The 22,448-nt window shown below is 49.2% G+C and overlaps 2 protein-coding genes across 2 annotated transcripts in view; one reads left to right on the top strand and one right to left on the bottom strand.

The window, feature by feature from the left end:
• The window catches only part of LOC125946939 (epoxide hydrolase 4-like), a 64,374-nt gene that overhangs the window by 29,302 nt on the left and 12,624 nt on the right, over nucleotides 1–22,448 (bottom strand). The gene's annotated exons all lie outside the window — the stretch shown is intronic.
• On the top strand, nucleotides 815–2,016 carry LOC119459102 (uncharacterized). Its single transcript, XM_037720934.2, has one exon. It carries the CDS (start codon nucleotides 1,042–1,044, stop codon nucleotides 2,014–2,016), a length of 975 nt encoding a protein of 324 aa, XP_037576862.2. The 5' UTR covers nucleotides 815–1,041.

The following is a 22,448-nucleotide window of genomic DNA, read 5'->3' as shown; positions in this document are numbered from 1 at the left end:
CCGGGGCTGTTGATCGTCCTCGTGAGCGCTTCTCGATTATGAGGAGCTCCAACTTCTCCGGCGCGCATTGCAGTCTGCATGTCTCCGCATAACTTGCTACAACGTCTACTGCCTCCTGTAATGCCTCTTGTTGTTCTCCTATGGACCCTCCGACCGTCCATATCGTGATGTCGTCTGCATACAAGGCATGTCTGATCCCCGGTATTTTCTCGAGTTGGGCTGGGAGTTTCATCATGGCCACATTGAAAAGTGTCGCTGACAGCACTGCTCCTTGTGGCGTTCCTCTGTTAGGTGTGTCTATTCGCTGTGACCTAACATTTCCCAGCCCTACTGTGGCTGTGCGATCAGTGAGAAAAGCCCTCACGTAAATGTACGTTCGTCGGCCGCAATTCGTGTCACTGAGATTGGATTGTATGGCTTCGTGCCCCACGTTGTCAAAGGCTCCCTTTAGGTCTAGTGCGAGAATTGCTTTTGGGCAGCACGGCGTTGCTGCAGTCCATACTTCCTCTTTCAGCTGTAGAAGCACGTCTTGCGTTGACAAGTTGGGCCGAAAACCAAACATCGTGCTCGGCATCAGTTGACGTTCTTTGAGATGCGTCTGTAGCCTGTCTAAGATAACACGTTCCATCAATTTACCGAGGCAAGACGTAAGCGAAATGGGTCTTAGGTTCTCCAGGCAGGGCGTTTTTTCTGGCTTTGGTATCAGTGTAATCTCCGCATGCTTGAATTCCGGGGGTAAGGTCCCTCTGCTCCAGTGTGCTTTTAAGAGTTCCAGTATTGCCTGCACGGTTGAATCGTCCAGGTTACGTAGTGTTGTAATCGCGTCAAACGTGGCTGGTGACGATTATCTGCCCTCGCTGTTCAGTGCGCAGAGCCTGCGCGCGCATCCTTTGTTGGCGCTGTTATCGTGTTAAAAGCGCGGCGACCAAGCTGTGTCGTGTCATATGTGTTTCTGCCATGAGCTGCAATAAACGGCTTTCGCATATCGGCGTCTTCATTGTAACATTGGCGACGAGGATGGGATGAAGCAGCACTGAAGCTATGGCCACCACTTACGGCAAGCTGCCGGAGTTCTGCCCGGACTCGGGAAACATCGACGTCTACCTAGAAAGGTTCGAACTATTTGCGAAAGCAAATGGAATAGACGACGGAAAGAAGCTTGAAGTCTTCCTGACCATAATAGGAGAGAAGGCCTACGTGACACTGCGTAGCTTACTGCTGCCGAAAACGCCCACCGAAGTAAAGTACGAAGACGCCAAGAAGGTGCTGCAACAGCACTACGCCCTGAAGCGGTCTGTGGTCACTGAGCGATACCACTTCTACAGGCGGAACCAGGAGTCAAATGAAACCATCGCACAGTTTCTTGTGGAATTGAAGAGGCTCGCCGCGACATGTTCTTTCGGAAATTTCCTCCAAGAAGCGCTACGGGACCGCCTAATTGCCGGACTACGGAGCGACACCATCCGATGCCGTCTTCTTGCCTTGCCCGACGACGAGGTCACCTGGGAACGGGTGTGCAAGGTAGCCACCGCCATGGAGGCTGCACAGAAGGACACCCAGGACATGCTGTGCGACAGCGCCGGGGCCAGCAACGCTCAACTGCACTGGCAAGGAAGCCAAGGGAAGCCTAACGCAACCAGCCAGGTACTAAAAAAAAACTATACGCAAAAAACTGCAGTAGAGTGTCATAGGTGCGGTGGTCAGCACGCTCCTACAAGGTGTCCATTTGTAAAAAGTGCTTGTTTTAAGTGTTCTAAACGTGGTCATGTCGCAAAAATGTGCAAAACGCGAGTTGTTCAGGCTGTAGAAGTACCGGCAACAGAGCAGGATTTGCAGGATTTGCTGACTATATGTCAAACAAACAGAGCAGGCAGTCCGCCTCCCATAGTAGTAAAAGTAATCATAACGGTCACGAAGTACCGATGGAATTGGACACGGGGGCTGCCGTTACAATCATGTCTGAAAAAGACTTTGCAGAGAACTTCCCTGACCTATCGTACAACTGTGAGGACGTAAAACTCGGAGTGTACAACGGCACCGCAATCAATGTAAGGGGCGTTGCCCAAGTCGATGTGAAGTGCGGGAAGCAAAGCCACCGCCTACCACTTGTCATTGCCAAGTATGAAGAAGGGGTGCGCATGCCTGTGCTCCTCGGTCGTGACTGGCTCGCAAAGATAAAAGTGAACTTGCCTGATGCCTTGCAGAAACTGCATGAGGTTGCGCTTAAAGTACAAGCAGTCGCGCCTCTAAAAACTCAAGGAGCTGTAGAAGCATTAAAACAACAGCACGCTGATGTTTTTCAAGCAGGCTATGGTGCTATAAAAGGATACAAGGGTAGCATTCGCACGAAAGAGAATGCAGTTCCAGTTTTCTGTAAGGCGAGGCCTGTACCGTATGCCTTGCGAGAACAAGTGGAAAAAGAACTGGCGGAACTAGAGAAGGCTGAAGTAATTTACCGGGTGCGGCACAGCACCTGGGCAACGCCACTAGTAATTGTGCCCAAGAAAAATGGACCAGAAATAAGGATATGTGGTGACTATAGAGTCAGTGTGAACAAGTGCATCGAGGTAGATCACTATCCCTTGCCACTTCCTGAGGATATCTTTGCATCCCTGGTGGGAGGAACCGTGTTCACTGTGTTAGACTTGGCAAAAGCTTATTTACAGCTGGAGTTGGACGAGCATGCCGAAGAACTTCTAACGGTTAACACGCACATGGGTCTCTTTAGATACCGGCGGTTGCCGTTCGGCGTTGCGAGTGCGCCTGCTATGTTTCAAGCAGTCATGGATCAGGTTTTGCATGGCATACCTGGCACAGCCTGTTACTTAGACGACGTGCTGATAGCTGGGAAAGACCTACCAGAGTGCTACAAACGAACGAAGGAAGTGCTAAATGCTCTGAGTAAGCACGGGATCCGAGTAAATGTGGCGAAATGCGTTTTCTTTCAAGAAAGGGTACAATACCTAGGGCACGAAATAGACCAACACGGTCTGCATCCCACGGCGAATAAAGTAAAAGCAATCCTTGAAGCACCGAAACCGAGCAATGTGACCCAGTTGAGGGCATTTTTAGGCCTAGTGAACTTCTATGCAAAATTTTTGCCCAATTTGGCCGGACAACTAGAACCGCTTCACCAGCTTCTACGCAAGGGAAGCATATGGCAGTGGTCGCGTCAGTGCGATGAGTGTTTCAGGCGATGTAAGCAGTTGCTAACTAAAGAAACAGTCTTGGAGCTGTATGACGTAAAAAAGGAAATCCAGCTGACATGTGATGCATCTGCTTACGGGCTGGGCGCGGTGTTATCGCACGTAGTGAATGGCGTTGAGCGTCCGGTCGCATTCGCTTCCAGATCAATGTCACAGGCGGAAAGAAACTATGCCCACATTGAGAAAGAGGCACTCGCCATCATTTTCGGCGTAAAGAAATTTCATAAGTATCTTTATGGCCGCAGCTTCGTTATTATCACTGACCATCAACCACTCACGATAATTTTTGAAGCTAGACATCACAGTAGTGCTGTGGCAGCGGCGCGAGTCCACCGCTGGGCCATTTTTCTGTCGAACTACCGTTTCCGCATTGTGCACAAACCAGGGGCAAAGATTAGCAATGCTGACGGCTTGTCGCGTCTACCATTGTCTGAAAACACTGATGATGTAGATAAGATTTTTTACTTTTCTCCTGCCAGAGAATTGCCCTTAACTGCAAAGGACATCGCACATGAAACATCTAAGGACTCTGTCTTGAGTGCTGTGCGTGAAATGACATGGCATGGCTGGCCGCGGTCGGTAGAGGCGCAGTATCAACCGTTCTTTGTAAGACGGTTTGAACTTTCGGTAGATGATGCCTGCTTAATTTGGGAGAACCGAGTGGTTATACCCCGCGCTCTTCAACAGGAAGTACTGTTGCTGTTACATGAACAACACATGGGTATCAGTAAAATGAAGGCCCTGGCGAGATCAATGGTATGGTGGCCCGGAATCGACAGCAGCCTTGAACAAACTGTAAAACAATGTCACATCTGCCAGAGTGTAAGGCCAGTGGGCCAACCAGCGCCACTGACCCCATGGAGGTGGTGCACTAACAGTTGGGAGCGAGTGCACCTCGACTTTGCAGAAAAAGAAAACAAGATGTTTCTGGTCGCAGTCGATTCACACTCCAAGTGGGTAGATGTCAAAATAATGAATTCAACTACGGCGCAAAAGACCATTGAGACAGTAAGGTCATTGTTTGCAAGCTATGGGTTGCCTCAGGAGATAGTTACGGACAATGGGCCACAGTTTCGAGCGAAAGAGTTTGATGATTTCTTGCAGGCAAACGGGGTCAAGCATACTTTGACTCCGCCTTATCATCCTCAATCTAACGGCGCAGCAGAACGAGCAGTGCAGACTGTTAAGCAGTCATTGCTAAAGCAACTGCTAGAGGATGAACGGAGCCACAGTTCCAGATCCTTGCAACACAGAGTTGACAACTTCCTTTTCGCGTACAGAACTACGCCGCACACATTCACTGGTAAAACACCAGCAGAGTTGTTTTTAAAGAGAAGCTGCGGACAAGACTTTCTCTGCTCAAACCAGACATGGAAGGTACGATCAATTCGAAGTCTGAGAGAGAAGTGCGCAGTGCAAATAAACGTAGGGGAAAGCCTAGAGCATTTTCTGTGGGCGATCGCGTGCTCGTGCGTACTGTTCGTGGTGAACTTGTAAAGTGGCGACCTGGAAACATTGTGAGCGTGAAATCTCCGGTAACGTACCTGGTGAATGTTGATAAACAAACGCGCTTTGTGCATGCCGATCACCTACGTTGCACTTCTTTGAAACATGAAGAATATGTGGAGGACTGTGGTGATGAAATGTCTTTGCCGCATGCCAGTGATATTTTGGAAAAGGGAAATTGCTCAGCACAACCGCCAGTGTCGTCACCACAACCGCCGCACACCCCTCCTATACTTAGACGTAGCACACGGGTGACACGCCCACCAGATCGACTGATGTACCATTGAATGTGATTTTGTTTGTGGGGGAGTGTTGTAATCGCGTCAAACGTGGCTGGTGACGATTATCTGCCCTCGCTGTTCAGTGCGCAGAGCCTGCGCGCGCATCCTTTGTTGGCGCTGTTATCGTGTTAAAAGCGCGGCGACCAAGCTGTGTCGTGTCATATGTGTTTCTGCCATGAGCTGCAATAAACGGCTTTCGCATATCGGCGTCTTCATTGTAACACGTAGCAACTTGTTGGTGATTCCGTCCTTGCCAGGAGTGGTGTTTCGAGTGAGTCTTGCGATCGCTCGTGTCAGCTCGGAACGCGTTATGTCCCGGTCGAGCTCGCTTTTTTCCAGTCCGGCGTAGTCAGCCGCTGGCTTTGCACCAAGTATCGGCTGGCCAATATATCTGCTTTGTAAGGCACACAATAGCTGATCGTCTGTGCCTTCGAAGTTGTTTAGTACTCGGCTCATCGTGTGCTTGCTTTCTCTCTTGCTCTGGGTCGGATCTAGGAGATGTCTGAGTATGGTCCACGTCTTCGCAGTGCCCAGCGTTCCTTGGAGGGAGTTACAGAACTGGTCCCAGTTCTGCCGTGCAAGTTGCTCTGCGTAGCGCTCTGCCTCGTCCGTTAGTTTCGCGATGCGTATTTTTAGTTTACGGTTGTGCCGTTGCCTTCGCCATCTTCTAAGCAGACTGTGGCGCGCATCCCACATGTGTAAGAGGCGCGGATCCACTGCCGGATTGTCCGTGGTGAGTGCAACCTCCTTGAAGTGTTTGGCTACTGATTCCTGCAGTTCTCTAATCCAGGCCTCTAGATCGGTGATCGCTTGGGCTTCTTGAGTTTCTCTTTCGCTGCGGAAGTTTGCCCAGTCCGTGATTTTGGTGGAGCGTATTTTTCTCCTTGGGAAGTTCCCCAGGTGTACCGAGATGTCGAGTATCAAGTGGTCGCTCCCTAGCGTCTCGTTAGTGTTTTCCCACTCGACGTTCTGTAGTCTGGACGCGAGCGCAAGATCGGGACACGTGTCGCGGGCCGTGCTGTTGCCTACTCTCGTTGGATATGTCGGATCCGTCACTATCGTAAGTCGGTGGACATGCCCATTATGAAGGATTGGCCAAGAACTGGCTCACACCAAGTAGCAAAAATAAAAAAAAAGAAGTTATAGACGAGACAACCTAAAGTTTGCCCGCGCGGCACCAGCGCCGCCCACTCCCCGGGCGGAAGGATGGAAGTGTCGAAGGTCGCCGCCGGGCCAGCGCGCGCCGGTGTTCTCTACGGCGCGAGCGACCGCGTGCGTTGTTTTCGTGACGGCGAGCGCGACCTCATCAACCAGGACAGGTGGCACGCAATACTGTTGTGTTGTTGATTACCACAAGAGCCTCGTAAAGTCGAAAGCCACCCGTGAAGTTCTACAGAATTCCGGAGAGATGGTACGAGGAGGACAGACGACAAGCGTGGATAACTGCAGTGCGCCGAGTAAAGTAAGTCACGTACTTTCGCATTCGCGTGCAATATCACGGCCGCTCGATAAAAACGCGATAGTAATGTGCCTGTATTTAGCGCATGGACGTTTTGTTTAGACGTGTCGCGCAGTTGAATCGTACAGTGAAATCCGCCGTGTTAGCTTAGCGGTAAATGCATACGTGTAGCGCCGCTAAGCTCGACGACGCGACCTCGATTCCCGGCCATGGCGGCCGCATTTCGATGGGGGCGAAATGCAAGAATACAGTTCTTACCATGTACTTTGATTTTTGTGCACGTTAAAGAACCCCCGGTGGTCAAATTTATTCCTGAGACCCTCCATTACAGTGTGCCTCATAATGATTCGTGCTTTTGGCACGTAAAACCCGCGAATTTAATTGATTGTACTGTTCGTTCACTCGCGATCGGCAAAGAGGAGCTCAAGATAATTATATCCTTTTTCCAAATGTTGCAACCTAAATTCCTAGTTGTACAGGCAATAAATAGGGCCGCACATTACTTGTCTTTTGTGTGGTGGCAATCCGTATTTAATGCAAGCTGCGGTCATCGCATGCGTCGGTAAGCGGCAGATCGCAAAGCAGCTGCCCGAGACGCGCGCGTTATGTTTGTTGTTTGGCCATGCTTTCTAGGTTCACAATATCCAAGCACGTTTTAAAGTAATTGCCACCTTGCACATTCTTCCTGCTTCACTCTTCCCGCCAAGAATCTTCGTTTCGTGTAGTAGCCGGCCATCGGTGTGAGCTTACTTTTGCTGCGGCGGGGCATTCGCCCGACGAGAAACTATATTTGCTTTGGTGAGGCATGTATCGCTAATTCTTGCGCTCGTGCTGCTGGTCCCAAGGTAATCGCTGGTTACCGTGACCTTGGTTCATTTCGCGGAGCAGTTTGTACGAGTGATTTCTCATGACCAGTGAAAAGATACCTTGCTCAATAATGCAATGAGTTGCCATGACTCTAGCATTGAATAAGGCATGATATACATTAAATATTTATACAGCATGATATAAGGCGTTATGCACATATGTAGTACTTACATCGTTAATTAATTTTATTGGCTTATTGGTGCCTAATGCATGTGTTCTTTCTGTTCCGGCAGTGCTGATGCCACTCCCTGGGAGCCAGATTGAGAGCAGCCGTGTGTGCGTGCCCAGCGACCAACGAAACCAACCGCAATCGTCGTCTCTGCACATCTCTGCAAGCATGCATGACCGCTTTGTGACTGCACCATAGAGAAATCAAAGTGACTAAATGACTGAACTCGGTGTGTACCTCTAACTCGATGTCGTATACAATCTTGTTGGACACCTCCGACACGCACTTGGCTTTCACTGTCACACCACCACCCACAATTTTTCAACACCACACACGTGTGGAAGCAGACGCTCCCCTTTCTTGAGGTGGCCGCCACGAAAAAAGCTGTTGGCGTCGGCAACCGTCTTGAAATCGCACTGCAGTCTTTGCATCGCTGTTCAGCAAGCAGGCGATCTGCCGCCGTCGAAAACGGAGCGCCGTGAGCACGAGCAGCGAAGGAAAGCACGGGCGAAACAATGTAAACAAAGTGGAGACTGCGCCGCGGAGCGACCACGCTGCTTGAAATTTCCACATTAGGGACGCTGTCAGGAGGCGCAGCAGCGCCTTCAGGTGATCGTTTTCTCGTGTATTGCGTCTTTGGCGTAAAGGAAACTCGCACGCGCACATGTGTTCTGGAGCACTCGTGTTAAGCAATGTGACAGACGCGGCGATCGAGTCCAAGAGTTAGCTGGCGCTCGCGCGATAGAAGTATACGCGCTCGTGGTCCATACCTGGAATTGTTGCTGAAGCTAGTTTAAACAAGAACATTTTTGTGCCAGGCGAAACGCACATCCGTCAGGCTCGCTCAACAACATCCTCATACACTGAACATGAGGTGAACAACTGAGGGGAACCGGGAAGAGCACTTTTACCAATTATCAGACATTGCTTTGTGGGAAGCTCTGAAAAAAAATTCTAGGATAAATCACAGCTTCAAAGTGTAGTTGCTAGCAAAGAACTGTTTTGTTCCATGGTCGACAAATTGTCGCCTGTGTCCTTGCCCAGAAACAATTGATCGCTGTTTTGTAGATTGTCCGGACACTCTGCTCTTTCGGGACATCCTACAGAGCACACTAGTGAAGTATACGGAGTTAACAGCATACACTGTTCACCATATGCCATTTAATAATCCCCGTGACCTGCCTTACAATATGATAGTACTCCTTGGCTTGGACAGCCTCTGGCGAAGCAGGATGTGTGAATGGCATGCTGAAAGCCCAATATATCTACAAAATACTTTTTCCGGAAGTCTGCGGGTAAGAAGAGTGTATGCTGCTCAGGAACAGCAGCAAGAATTGAAGGAGATATTGAGTGCATACGTTTTCTTGCCTAATTTTTGGTATTTTGATACGCAAGATGGAGGTGCGACTTCTTGGTCAGCATACAAGGGTTATATAAACCCGTTGACTGGCACGGAGCACATATAACCCTTTGTAAATATATCCACAATTATATCCGCCGAGATAGCGACCGACCCAGCAGCACCTAGCACCCAGCGGCCATGTGAAACTCGGTAAAGTAATCAAAGAATGCGTCAATTTAAAGCACCACCCTTATAAACCTGTTTAATTCCTTTGACTGTTGGCTTTACGTACTTAACAGTTTTAATCACCTGGCCAGAGCTTGCTGGAATGCCGCCACCTTTAACCATGTGTTCATTCCACGCAATCTAGTTTTGCGGCTATGGTGGAACGGCTCCTGTTTGGTTATTACTCCGCAACTCTATAAGCGTTTGCTTTTTAATGTTTTTACTGAAGAAATCGCCAGAGGCAAGAGCTTTTATGATGCCACTCTTGTAATGAAGACCGTTGTTTTTCCATACCTCACTGTCACACCGACTGAAGGAGGTAGCCAGCAGTTGCGATGACGACGTCGTTTTTTCATCAAAAAGCAAGCTACTGAGAAGCACTGAGCTCTGAGCTGAGCGCCTCGTGAAGAGGTGATCAGTAAAAAAAATGTCACAGTTTCGCCCTAAGGGCGAAGCAATGAATGCGGTAGCAACACAGCAATGTCATACGAAGTAAGGTGAGCGGCTTTGGTAGCAATATTAATTGTAGTAAACATGAGCTGATTAAGTAAGCAGGTGTGCTGCGGCGTAAGTAGACCGACATGAAGAGAGACTCGATGACCACGAGAAGGCGCGTGTGAAATGGTGGTGTTGATGAGAAGCGCTTCCCGTGGGCAGCGCGTGCGAAAGGACACACCTGTAGCGCTGCACTGCCGATCCGGGCAGCATTGCATGTGTAGCGTGCGTTGGAAAATGTGACCCGACTGTTACTAACTGAATGAACAAGCGTGGTGTGAGCGCGCACAAACAAACACGAATATATCACACTGAATGACTGCAGACAACGACTGTCAAAACGCTGGCAGCAAGTATACGCCGCTGCGGGCGAAGGTACGTGCGGTCTATCGCTTCAACGGAAACTGAGCGGCGAATGCACGGCGCATAAAGGTCCGAGCCGTGTGGAGATAAGAGACGGTGCGGACGAGGAGGTTGTTGGCGGAGTAGAAGTGCGCCCCCCCCCCCCCCCCCCCACGCTCTTTCGGGGCTGGCTTCCTGCTTCCTTGCTTGCGCGTGGGAGATTGAGTGCGTTCGCTCTCCGTGATAGCGCGCGTCCCCGCACGCTTCCGCTCGGGCATACGGCGCGCGGCGAAGATTTTATCTATAGGGAACCTCACGGCGACAGCGACGACGACGGCGACGCCGACGGCAGAAATTCGGTTGAAGTGTCCATATAATTGCTATCGCAATAAAAACACCCCCTGCTTCACTGTGTTGTTGTGGCATTCCGTACAACATTCTGTACGCGAAGCCCGTCTGTGAGGTGTCAGCGCCCTTCAGGAACATTGCCTCTACAGTTTCCAACGGCGCGAAGAGGATAAGTTATGTTTAACAGATATGCACACGGCGCGGTTACACGCCCCGAACAGGCCAAATCGCAAAGAGTGAAGTCCACGCAACTGTTAATAGCGCTAATGCTTTGCTCGAATAGGAGAATTGCAGGTACTGGATTCTCGTCCAAGTAGGAATACCTCTCAATTTTTCGCTCCGCATGGTGCGGTCTTTCATTCTGCTCGTATGATCCTCGCTACTGCAGATTTAGGCGCTAAAGTACTTCCAACTCTACAATTACTATTCATGACCCACTGCGAAAGCTTCGAGATTTTGGCGGTCTGCGGCTGAACGATAGTTCGTGGGTGCGATGGCCGGCCTTGGTGGCGGCGTTTCCATGGTAGCTGTTGCAAAAATGCTCGTGAATCAAACTGAGGGTGCACAGAAAAAAAAATATATTCCACACAAATTAATTCCCTGCATCGAAATTGCGTGCGTTAGTTCATTACGTTTAATTCTATAAATTTTCTGTCTTCCGAATTTTCGGGGGGTAGCCATTTCCCAGAAGTGCTCTTAGACACCCTTGCTCTAAAGATCGACAATTTACAATGGCTGAAGGACGGAAGGAAAAGCAAGAAGAAAGACAGAACATGTGCATGTGAACATGTGAGTTGATGAAGGTCGATTCACAGAATTCGAGCAGGTAGTGCCACCTTCTTGCTGGACGTACAGCACCTAGATTTTTATTAATGAATTGGTATATATTGGTTTATTACCTCAGTTAATGAAAACGGAAGTTATGGCACATTTTCTTTTGGATCGTTTACCATGCCCTAATTATTCTTGAGTTGACCGACCGCAGTGCCACAGCGGCCGAAGTCCTAGCTCTTCATATAATTCTTTAGTCACTATTCGTGTTGCAATAAGTAAGCGGCAAAAGCGCTTGTTTAACCTACCGTCAAATTAACGTATTTATGCTCTCCATACGAATTGTTCATGAAGTCTTGTGGCTCCAACCTCTCCAGTGGACTGAGAATACTGCGGCCGTACAAGAAGATTTGTAGATTGACGTACGCCTTGAGCCAGATCCACATGCTAGTTCCGATCGCCAGAACCATAAGTTTGCCTATGGGAGCGGGTACCATATTTGCGTAATAAGTCGGGCGACTTAATGAAGAAACCACCTGCAAAAGAAGGAATGGTATTGCTTTAGGAGAGCATTTGTCAGAATAAATAAAGGTTATAACATACAAATCATTCAGAAGTATTCGCGCAGTGGCGAGTATAAGTGACAAAGATTTCATTGCTTTTGCAATGTTAGACTGATCTGCTGGGTTCAAAAAGACGCATAAAGGAGGACAGCTAGAAGGAAATAAACGCTTCGGCTGAATGACTGAGGCGCATATGCGTTGCAATAAGTACGTGATATATCTAATGAATCGGAATCATGAATGTACTGAAGAGGCACTTTGGTGTGTTGATCAGATATGTATCGGCTAAGATCCTAAAGCGGCGAAAATCAAGATCCAAAGCATAACGCGAGAAGTGGGGCTGGCCAGGTGTGACGACTGACTGCGGCGAAGGTCCGACAGTCTTGACTGTGGAGCTTTCGGCGATGAACGCTTTGAGATGGACCTTTGTTGCCCTTGCAAACGTCTATTGTCAGAGCTATATGATGTAGGGAGCCGATATGCTTACCAAATTGTATTTGTTAGCGGATGGTACAAGGTGACGAGAGAGTAACAAAATCGGGCAGAAACCCAAGAATGTGAGTACATAGCCCGAACGAACGAACGAGACAAAGTAAGGGCGCGAGCGATCAAGGGAGCTAGAGCTAGAGTGAACGAAGAAACGAACATTTTCCTTGCCGAGCGCGATCACCGACTACGGACCACTAGAGACCTCGAACCGCCAGAAATCTACAACCGCCGAACAATCAGAAAACGGGGCGTTCTGCGCTGCGAGCGACCGCCGGCGCGGCTGTATCTTGAAAGTCATTTGGGGGTACTGTTTTCATGGCTAAGATCACGTTGGTGCGAACGCCGACACGCAGCTCAATTCGCTCACTGCTGCTGCTGCGCTGACTAACTCCAGCGTTTTGACCACGCTGCCATCGAGTGAGATGCGTTCATGTTTGCTTGTGCGCGTGTGACACCATGATTGTTAATTTAGTTATTAACGCGATAGCGTTAAGGGCCCCATGTCGCAGAAATACCGGCATCGGCGTCGGTCGCGGCGCCAGCGACCGCGGCCGAGAAAATCACCTCCAACCACGCAGACCTTCAGCATATATTCAGGTATATGTGTATGCCATGCCTTGCTATATAACGTGTGGCAAATGCGGGTTTTATTGCCACACCATTTTATCACTAATGTTGGTCATACCTTGTCTTACATACTTGACAAAGCTATCCTTCGGAATTTTGAGAATGACAATCCACAAACAAATATAACGAAACAAAACACCCACAGCGCATGCCTTTTATGTTAACTCTTTCCAGACTGAAATATTAAAAGTGCAAAATAAAAACGGAAACCTGAAAATGATGGATTTTTTTTTTGGCGCGGTTATGCGCCATGTCCGGGATCGGCCCACGCAAGAGGCCGCGTTTCTGCCAGAAAGCTCGCCTTCATGTATAGCGTTTGCCTCGAGTGTTTCCCGGCAACCATTACGGTTGTATAAGTTGCAGTTGTCGGGAAGCGTGAGAAGCAGTCAGGGATCTCTGAATGCTATCGCGTTCTACTCTTAAAAGCGAAGCTTAAAGGGCAACTCCGGCGATTTTTTGACCATGTCGAGCTAATAAAATATTTAGCTTCCCGGGGCCCTCCTGTGACGCACCTGATAGGAGAATTGTTCCGCAAATTCGAAAATAATTTTAAATAAGCAAAAAAGTGTGAAAACGAAACCGAAACCTGAGCAAGCAGCCGAGCGAACCTCTGCGTGTGACGTCACGAATGGATCCCCGGCGGGGAAGGCGCGCAACGCATGCTGGTCTCGCCCGCGGGGCGACGAAACCGGCGACGAGCAGACGCTCAGCTTATTCGTGACCGCGCCGGGCTTTCGGGGACCTTTGGGCTACATTGCAAGCTGCACCACCTATTCGGATCTGTCAAACAGTGACAGTTATGATTCAGACGAATTCAATAGCCACGAATCGCCGTCCTCCGCCACTAGAGCCTGCACCCATGCGCAACATATCGCGCTGCGACATGAAGACCAAGGGATAGCCCTAACCACTGATATACGTGCTGCTTGCTATTTAAGGTGTTTTACCCCTCTCAGGAAACCGCTTCGCATGCTGACTGTAAGATGTGGAGCACGACTTCCCGCATTTGTATCCCACAAGAACGCCGCTGACAGTCCAAAGCACCGACCGGTGCATTTGTTTACATCGGCAGGTACAGCGACCACTCGTACGTCGTTCGCTTAAGATAGCCGCTCATCGGCGTAATCAATTAATGTCAGAACATATCAAAACACGTAGATTTTGTGTGTGTAAGCACCGGTACATCACTCTGTGTCGCGCTGATACGTGCGACCACACACCTTCGGAAACAGCGAGCGGGAGACCGTAGTAGGGAAGCGTTGTGCAGCCGGCTTATCATTCTTCGTATTCTCTTCATGCGCACAATTAGTGTTCCGTAAAGTAGACATAGATTAGGACACTGAGCGTATGATCGTTCATTTAGAGAATGTATAGTTTTCTCGCGGAAACGCCGATGTCACGAAGTATGACATCGTTGGCAGCTGAACGAGACGGTTGTTTACGCATGCTGTATCGAAGGGGCCTCCGCTTGCTGCCCATTTGGGATACGAGGCAAACAGTGCACCTCGTAAGCTAAATAATTAGTCAGCATAAGAATAGGTAATAATACACCCAGGGATTTGCGTAGTCACATTTCATTTAGGGAAGCGCCGGCGAATGTGACTGGCGGCATTCGAGAACGGCAATTAACGTATACGAATGTTGATTGCGCGTCGTGTTGTCGCTTCTAGCTTTTTGCGTGTGCACTGTACGAAATGAGGAATGGTTTATTTCAAATCCGTATGGTCAAAACTGAACTACAGAACCAGCTTTCCTCATCCTAATAGCTTAATTAGCTTCATATCAGTGGGTCTGGTCCACCAGCAGCAGACGCACGAACTCGGCCACTGTGATAGGCTTAACCTCGGCTGAACGCGATCAGCATCGGCTCAAACTGTGTTTGCGGATGGTGAGGGCTGAAGTTCGTGCAGCCAACAACGCAACACCACCTGCCACCCCGCATCACTTGCCCGTCCACAGGGAATGCAACTTCTCGCGACAGCAACATCTCACACCAAGCACTAGCTCACGATCGTCGACTCCTGCACGCTCTCGTCGCTGTCGTCTGCACGATCCCGGCATGCTCTGCGTTGACCATTCCTAACGTCATGCACAATGTGGCCTATAACTGAGGAGGAGGTAAGGTAGGATGCTCGAGGCAATAAATTAAATTCATTTAAGAAATCTGTGCAACTCTCAAACCTGATTTTTTTAGGGCATGACGGAGGTATTCAGAGGAACAGAACCAGCGAATTTCATCGACATCCGTTGACACCGACAAACCGCCGGAGTTGCCCTTTAAGCATCTTCCAAGTTTTGTACCTATGTTTAGAAGTGTACACGGCGGAAAAAACTACTATCCTTACTGTGTATAGCTGTACACTAATTTGCTATCGCAATCGATGCTACTAAGCTTTTCGGGCGAAACTGCGACATTTTTTTAGTAACAGTACTTAATATAAAAATGAAATATGCAACGCGCTCCCAGTTTCCAACGTTTGTAAATCAGACAACGCAATAAAATTATGAAGATTTGTTGGCGTCAATAGTACCAATAGTATTAGTAGGCTAGTATAGGCTCATTCTATATGGGTCTACCATTACAGGCCCATGCAATGAAGGGACGCGATAACTTCGCAAATGTCAAGTTCGTGTTGTACATGAAGCATTTTTTTACTCACTGCAGCAGGCACCTGGTTCGTTCTTTACCGCATTCTTTAGGCTTGCGAAGGGATCGTTCACAGTTAAGGAAGCACGCAGAAGCCTCCTCATAATTGATTATTGCCTTCGATCAGCTTTTCTGTGTAAGCAACATGGTATAGTGCGCGATCAACTGACACTGGAGCCTGCACGTGCTCTTTTCAGTTCATGTACAGTGTTGTACAGTAACTTGGAGTCGTGCTAAACTCTTGGAGTAACTTGGGGTCGTGCCACATTACTCTATAATAATGAATAAGGGAACTTGCACAGGCGGTGTTCAAAATGTAAGGGATTAGACTGCTAGTCAAGGTTCGGTCGAAGGTCGGTCTGAAATTGACTGCGTGCTCTTGTGCGAGTGACAAACCCCGCATGACGGGAAGGATTGCTTGTAACAATTTCTACATACGCTATGGAAACGCTGATGAGTAAATGCCACAGAAATTCTGAGAATAATCTACTAATGCATACGCACTGTTTTCCCCGGCTGTGACTAGCCCCGGCTGTGACTAGACCACGGCTTTGCTAGCATTTGCTTACTTGCATTTCCCAGCTGATGCGCGTCTACCTATATGGCCTTTCCGGTGGCAAAGAATGCTTAGGCTTTAGTAGACAATTGTCAGATTTTCTGCCGCATTTGGGCCCTAGAAATCGTAGTAACTGAGCTGGAACGCCGGGAACGAGCGCGACTCGACCGAGCAGAGCGGGCGACAGGCAACACCAGCGGCCGCAGTAGCGCGTGAGCTGTTGCATGAGGGGAGAGTGCATCGCCGCGACGCTACGTCGCCCTCGCTGCTGCTCTCGCAAGTCGGTGTAGTGCGCGCGTTCCTTGCCCGCGCATGCTCTCGCCTACGTGCTAACTGCGCCTCGGTAACTAAAGCTAAAGAGTTTTAGAAACCTGCTTCACATTTTCAGATAGCGCCTTCAGTTTAAGTCTACAAAAAAGTCCAAGATTTGACGAGCTTATTTAAACCTAAACGTCAGTGTCTATGTTTCTGTCACATTGTTTTATGCATAAAGCAGTCAAGCAGCGACTTTTTCTTTTTTTTATTTGGGAGGGGGGGGGGGGCTTGCAGCGTAGCCATTCCCATAAACGGCACGTGGTAGAGGTTACGATCGAAATAATGGGGTAGTATCCGACCAAGACAGAGGTTCGCAGAAAGATGGAGGCTTGAAGTCGCCGAACAAGGGATGGTCTCAGGCTGGATTTAACGTTTGCTCAAGGCGACTCATCTTAATAACTACCCGCCGTGGTTGCTCAGTGGCTGTGGTGTTGGGCTGCTGAGCACGAGGTTGCGGGATCGAATCCCGGCCACGGCGGCCGCATTTAGATGGGGGCGAAATGCGAAAACACCCGTGTACTTAGATTTAGGTGCACGTTAAAGAACCCCAGGTGGTCCAAATTTCCGGAGTCCCCCACTACGGCGTGCCTCATAATCAGAACTGGTTTTGGCACGTAAAACCCCATAATTTTTTTAAATCTTAATAACTATACTTTGGTAGCATGACAGAAAAAAAAAACGAAAAAGCAGAACAAAAAATGTGCAGGACACGTTCAATAGTCATAACATTTCTTACTGATAGGAAACGCTTATTTACCTACACGCCTAACAGCAACAGAAGAAAGAAATAAGAGAATTAAGAAAAAATTCAGTGCCATTCCACTCTGTGAAGGTAGATGACCTACGGAGCTCATATATGGTGATAAACTCTATTGATTTTAATAAAGACACGTACCGCATGAATTGTCATTTTCTAGCGTCTTTATTATTTTGTCACTATGGTGACCATAGCATTGTGGACGCTATGGTAGACGACCATAGACTCTGTAACGGCGCTGGAAAGGTGCTTCGCGAATGTCAAGTCTATGCTGGACCGATGACGTGTGGTAGGCCCACCGATGCTTGTATAGCACTGAATTCCGAACCTCTCAAACAGAAACGCCAAAAAGCACTTTCCGTCTGGCGAGACAGGTCTACGTGGTAATCACCCACAATTACGAGGGGAGGGGAGTCAGTAGGGGTCATCCAACCAAATACGTCGATCATAAAGCGCAGTGAGCGCTAATGCTGCTCAGGTCACCCGGAAACCACAAACGGTCCCACACACCACACGCAACAGCAAATTGGTTCCCCACAAACTCCTTTTGAAACCTGACCGTTGCGCCCGAGAAGCGATCCAGGTTGGCGGGATTGGGTACTCGTCGACAGTAGAGTGTACTAGAAGAGGGAGTGGGTCCAGCGGACGCGTTAGCAAGCGGCGAGGGTCAAGCAAAAAACACGGAAAATCTGGCGGCGCTGCCGTCGCCTTCTTCTGAATCTCCGGCCAATAAACGTTGGCTCCGGCTGTTTCGGCAGCGCTGATTGGCTGAGGCGAGCTCGCGGGCTGAGTAGCTGTCGTCTGCTCGACGCATCGTCGTTGTTGCGTCGTTTGCGTTCTTTCCGCCACTCTTTTTCCATTTTATTTACAATAGATCGGTGGAGAATAATCTCAGTGTTACCGCCACCGAGTATCCGCCTGTCAATGCTCAATGCAGCTGCGGTAGGGTCTCGGACTCGACAAGCGTCCGGCCGGCGAGCGGGGCCGCTCATTCGGAAGAAAGTGACGGTGGCACCACCTGGATTTTCAATAAAAAATGCCTCAGCGCAGAGCCCTCGTTGGACCCACTCCCCCAATCTAGTACACTTTATCGACGGCTAGCATTTTCCGTCTCGCGGTATTCCGGGTCCTGACACGCGTAACCAGCCAGCTGTGGGAGACGACGACGACGCTCGAGCCATTGCTGATGATAATTTTACAGCGAAAGCTGTATATGTCGAGCGAAACGAAAAACCGTTCGTCCCATGTTTTGATAAACGTCTCCACTGGCTGCGCCGTCCGTTACGTCGTTCTCTACGTCACATCCAAGCGCACGCGCCATTGGCAGCGCCGTTAGTGACGTCGTTAGCGAACGCGTTCCTGCCATTGCCACGTTGACGCTGCTCTGTCCGCAGCGCTGTCTCCTCAGTTCGCTGTTGTCGCATGCGTTTGATATCTCGAGTTAGCTCGGCGTCGTGGTTAGCAGCATCCGCCCGCCATTGGCGCTTGCGTTCCACCTCGCGATTTGAACGTGGACATTTCGTCGCAGCGGAAGCCAAAGTGCCGCTCGAGAAACTCCCGCCGAAAGCGGGCGTTGGCCCCGGCGAACGCGTTCCCGCCACTGCCACGTTAACGCCGCTCTGCCCGCAACGCCGCGTCCTCGGCTTGCCGTTGTCGCATGCATTCGATATCTCGAGTTAGTTCGGCGTCGTGGTTAGCAGCATCCGCCCGCCATTGGCGCTTGTGTTCCACTAGAAACAAACATGCAACCAATAATTGAGAAATGCTTCAATAAAGGGTCGGGATTAACCCACTGCTAAACACCGGGGCCGCATGTTTCAGCTTCGCTGGTTGACCATCTGTACGGAGTGCTTGGGTGGTGTTTTTTATTGCGATAGCAATTATATGGACACTCAAAAGCAGATTTCTGCCGTCGGCGTCGCCGTCGCCGTCGCCGTGAGGTTCCGTATGACGTCAATGGAGATGAAATCGTGGCCGCGCGCCGCCGAACGCTGTATGTGCGAGTGAAAGGGCGCGAGGGGCGCGTCTTTCACGGGGAGTGAACGCGCGGCGGAAAACAAACGCGCGTTCTGCGCCGTGCTTCCTTAAGGGCTGCAGAAGTAGGCGTCTCGTTTCTCCTTTACAATCACCATATATGTAGAGCAAACGCGCCTTCTTCAGACGCGCGAGAGGCCGTGGGGGAGGGGGAGGGAAGGGAGGCGACGTTTAGCTGCGGCACCAAGTGCCTATTTATATCAGAGGCTCCGGCAACAGTCACCAACGCCGCACGCATTTTGAGCGAACGCGGGCAAAACGCCGATGGCGTCGACAACAGTTCTGCGTGTTGTTGCTACCAAAGCCGCTCACCTTACTTCGTATGACATTGCTGTGTTGCTATCGCATTCATTGCTTCGCCCTTAGAGCGAAACTGTGACATTTTTGGTCTACGCGCTCGGTCTACACACGCAGCGATGCGCGGGAAACTAGGGAATAAGAGCCCCGCTGAAAAACACGTAAATTGAACGTAATTTTGGAATTTAAGAGGGCGGAAGCTTGTTCTAGTTGGCGAGGTAGCAGCGGTGGCAAGTGACACGAAGTCGGACTCGTGGCCTGTGGGGGTTAGCTATCTGGGTCACGAGAGCAAACGCGATGTATGGTGCTTGTAGACGGAAGGATATTGATGAGAGATGTTACGTCCTGTCACAATGGCACATTGATTTTGGAAGGCGGGTCATAAACAGGTTTACTAAAGTTTACTGACTCTAATTTTTGCTTCTTGCTCAATCTGATACAGTCAACTTGCTTGGGGCAGGAACTATTGTATTCACCTACCGGCCCCACCCTTGTTGCGTCTTGCCACCAGATATGGAACGCCATAGACGCTTGAAACATAGCGAACAATACTTTATATACAGTACAGACAGGCAGCTATTTACAAGTGAATCTTGCACATTACCTCGGCACAGACAGATGTGCAGAGCACCGCTCCTACGCCCCGAACATTCGTCAGGGATCGAGAACTCGGTATTAAAACTTCGCTTGCTTCTCCCAAACCATATCTCGAGCAGCCTCAATATGCTAGAAACCTGATTGGGTCAATCGGGAATCTGGCATTGATGATAATCGTGGTGCTTTCACTCGCTCCACACTGTCAATAACGCAGCCAGAAAGTGAGAGGGCCACGTGAGGCGGCTGCCGCAAATGTTGCAACTCGCGTCATGCCAGTGACGAAATTTTCGAAGAATTATCGTGTTGACAAAAAAGCCGCAGCTTCATCCGAAGGGTAAGCATTGATGGTGATAGCAAGGTATTAGAGAGCTACTGAAAGAAGGTTCGTAGTTTAATTGACCGGGTAAATTGCACTAAACATTCACTTACTAATTAAATTACCAATCATTGTGGTGCGCGCGCACAGGCAAAGATGAACAGATATTTATCGATGAGCGGCAACACTAAGTTTTGCCACACTATATCTATAGGCTCATAAATAGTGAAGGTAAAGGGGAGCAAACGCTTGGCGCGGCCTCTCGCTTCAACGCGTGTCAGGCACTTGAGATTACGCGACCTCCAACACCATATATAGCGTACAGAAAGACAGCATTCGAGAGGCGACTAGCAATTTATGCTCGCAGTTAGGACTTGCAACCACCGCAGACTGCCTCCAAGATACGGCGCGCAAGCAGCGCATGCACTCTGCTTGCACTGCCATGCGCAGCTGTGGTCGGGCTGGGGTACAAGACGCCCGCTCTCCTCCTCCAGCGGGCGTTTGGCTGCGTAGTCGACAATATTGGGAGGGCGGGAATTAGGCCGCAATTCTTATTGGCTCACCATCGCATGCTTTCCTTCGCACCTATAGCTTAAGGTACGCGTGGCGGCATCTTAGCGCACTGGACCTTTATGCGGAATACCACGGCGACAAAGGAAATTCTCAAGCGTCTGTACAATTTCTATGGCCAATGAAACGTAAAAATACCGACTACTTCTGCTTCCCACGCCACACCAGTCTCCGAAACGTGCCCATGCAAAGTGGAAATCTGCTGCGGACAGTATGAAGTCCAGGCGACCAGTAACGTATCCAGCGATCAAGTGACGCATCACGTTTACCGACGTAACTAGTGCTCACCTGACATATCGCGCCCATTGATCGGCCCTGTGTAACACTGTGCCCGGCGACACTGGCCTCATCGCATTCTGGCGGTGTTCACTACTGGCTAGTCGCATGGCGGCGATTGCTTTCGCTTCCGAAGCTATGCTGCCTTCAACCTTCCTGCCTCGGGTTGCCATCTTTGCAGGCACATGCCCAATCGCAACGTACCTAGTTGCACATACCATGTGACTCAGGTTGTCAACTAGGCTAGACAGAAACGAGCAGCAATTGGTCTTTTCGGGCGCATGCCCAGAGGCACAAGTTGTGTACTCGGCAAGCCAGCAGCCAGCACATACTAAGTGGCACAAGTTGTTTGATATGCATATCCAGGAATATTGTTACACTGCTCTGCACAACATCGAGGAAGCGGAGCACGAGCTTGGGGCTGAAGAAGCCGACGCTTCAGTGACTGGCCGGTTATGCGAGTCGTTGCCAATCATGCACATACTGTAAACACATTTCCCGTCTTGCTTCTTCCCTCGGTAACAATACATACGGCGAAAAAGCAAACACCAAACCCCAGGGATGAGGCAAATAATATTCGTTTTAAATATAATTTCACAAAACCAACCTATAGCGAATGATTGACGGAGCATGCTAAGCAAGGGAGGTGTGAAGGTAAAAGGCAAACTTGTGTCTGTAATTCCGTGTGTGCACCATATTTTACACGGTCTCAAAAAGGGTGCCAATAGAAGATATTAGGTATAAAACGGTTTCTTTTTTTTAGTGACACAGAATTTGGTAAAGATCTGGCTCCAAAGAAAACGTCTGAGCAATATGTTTTTTTTAAAACAAAGATGCAGTATTTTTGACGTCGGTGTACCCTGTGATAAACTATCAAGGGGCAAGAACAGGCGATGCACCAACATGTATTTGCAACAACAGCATAATTTCCTCTCTTCTGTAGTGTCGGCCCACGTACCTTATCATGATGCTACATATGTTTGTAACGCAATGATAAGTGACACAGCCATGTCATTAGGTCATAGCAACGTCAGAGTAAGAAGTTAAGAATATAGATAAATAAAATCTTTTGTATTAGGAGGATACGAGAGAAATAGATGGCCGACTTCCGTGATCATTACAGCCGGAGAAATATATCGATTTTCTGAGATTACTTTTATGCATTCTCATATAATCGCTTTTTTGTTGCTGTTAGCCGTGAGCCCTGAATATATGTGTTACTCTGCAATAATAATAATAAAAGAAACACTTGATGTTGAATAAATCGCACGTCCTGTATATGTCTCTTCTCTCTTCATTTGTTTTTGTGCTGTCATGCTGGCCGAGTGCAGCTATCAACCCATACCCACTTGCTCGCCTTTAAGTCGTTCTGCTGTGCACTAAGATTCGTTAG

This window comes from Dermacentor silvarum, chromosome 7, assembly GCF_013339745.2.
Source record: "Dermacentor silvarum isolate Dsil-2018 chromosome 7, BIME_Dsil_1.4, whole genome shotgun sequence".
Lineage (NCBI taxonomy): Eukaryota > Metazoa > Arthropoda > Arachnida > Ixodida > Ixodidae > Dermacentor > Dermacentor silvarum.
The sequence above is the reverse complement of the archived record's forward strand: the minus strand, read 5'-3'. Positions and strand labels throughout refer to the sequence as shown.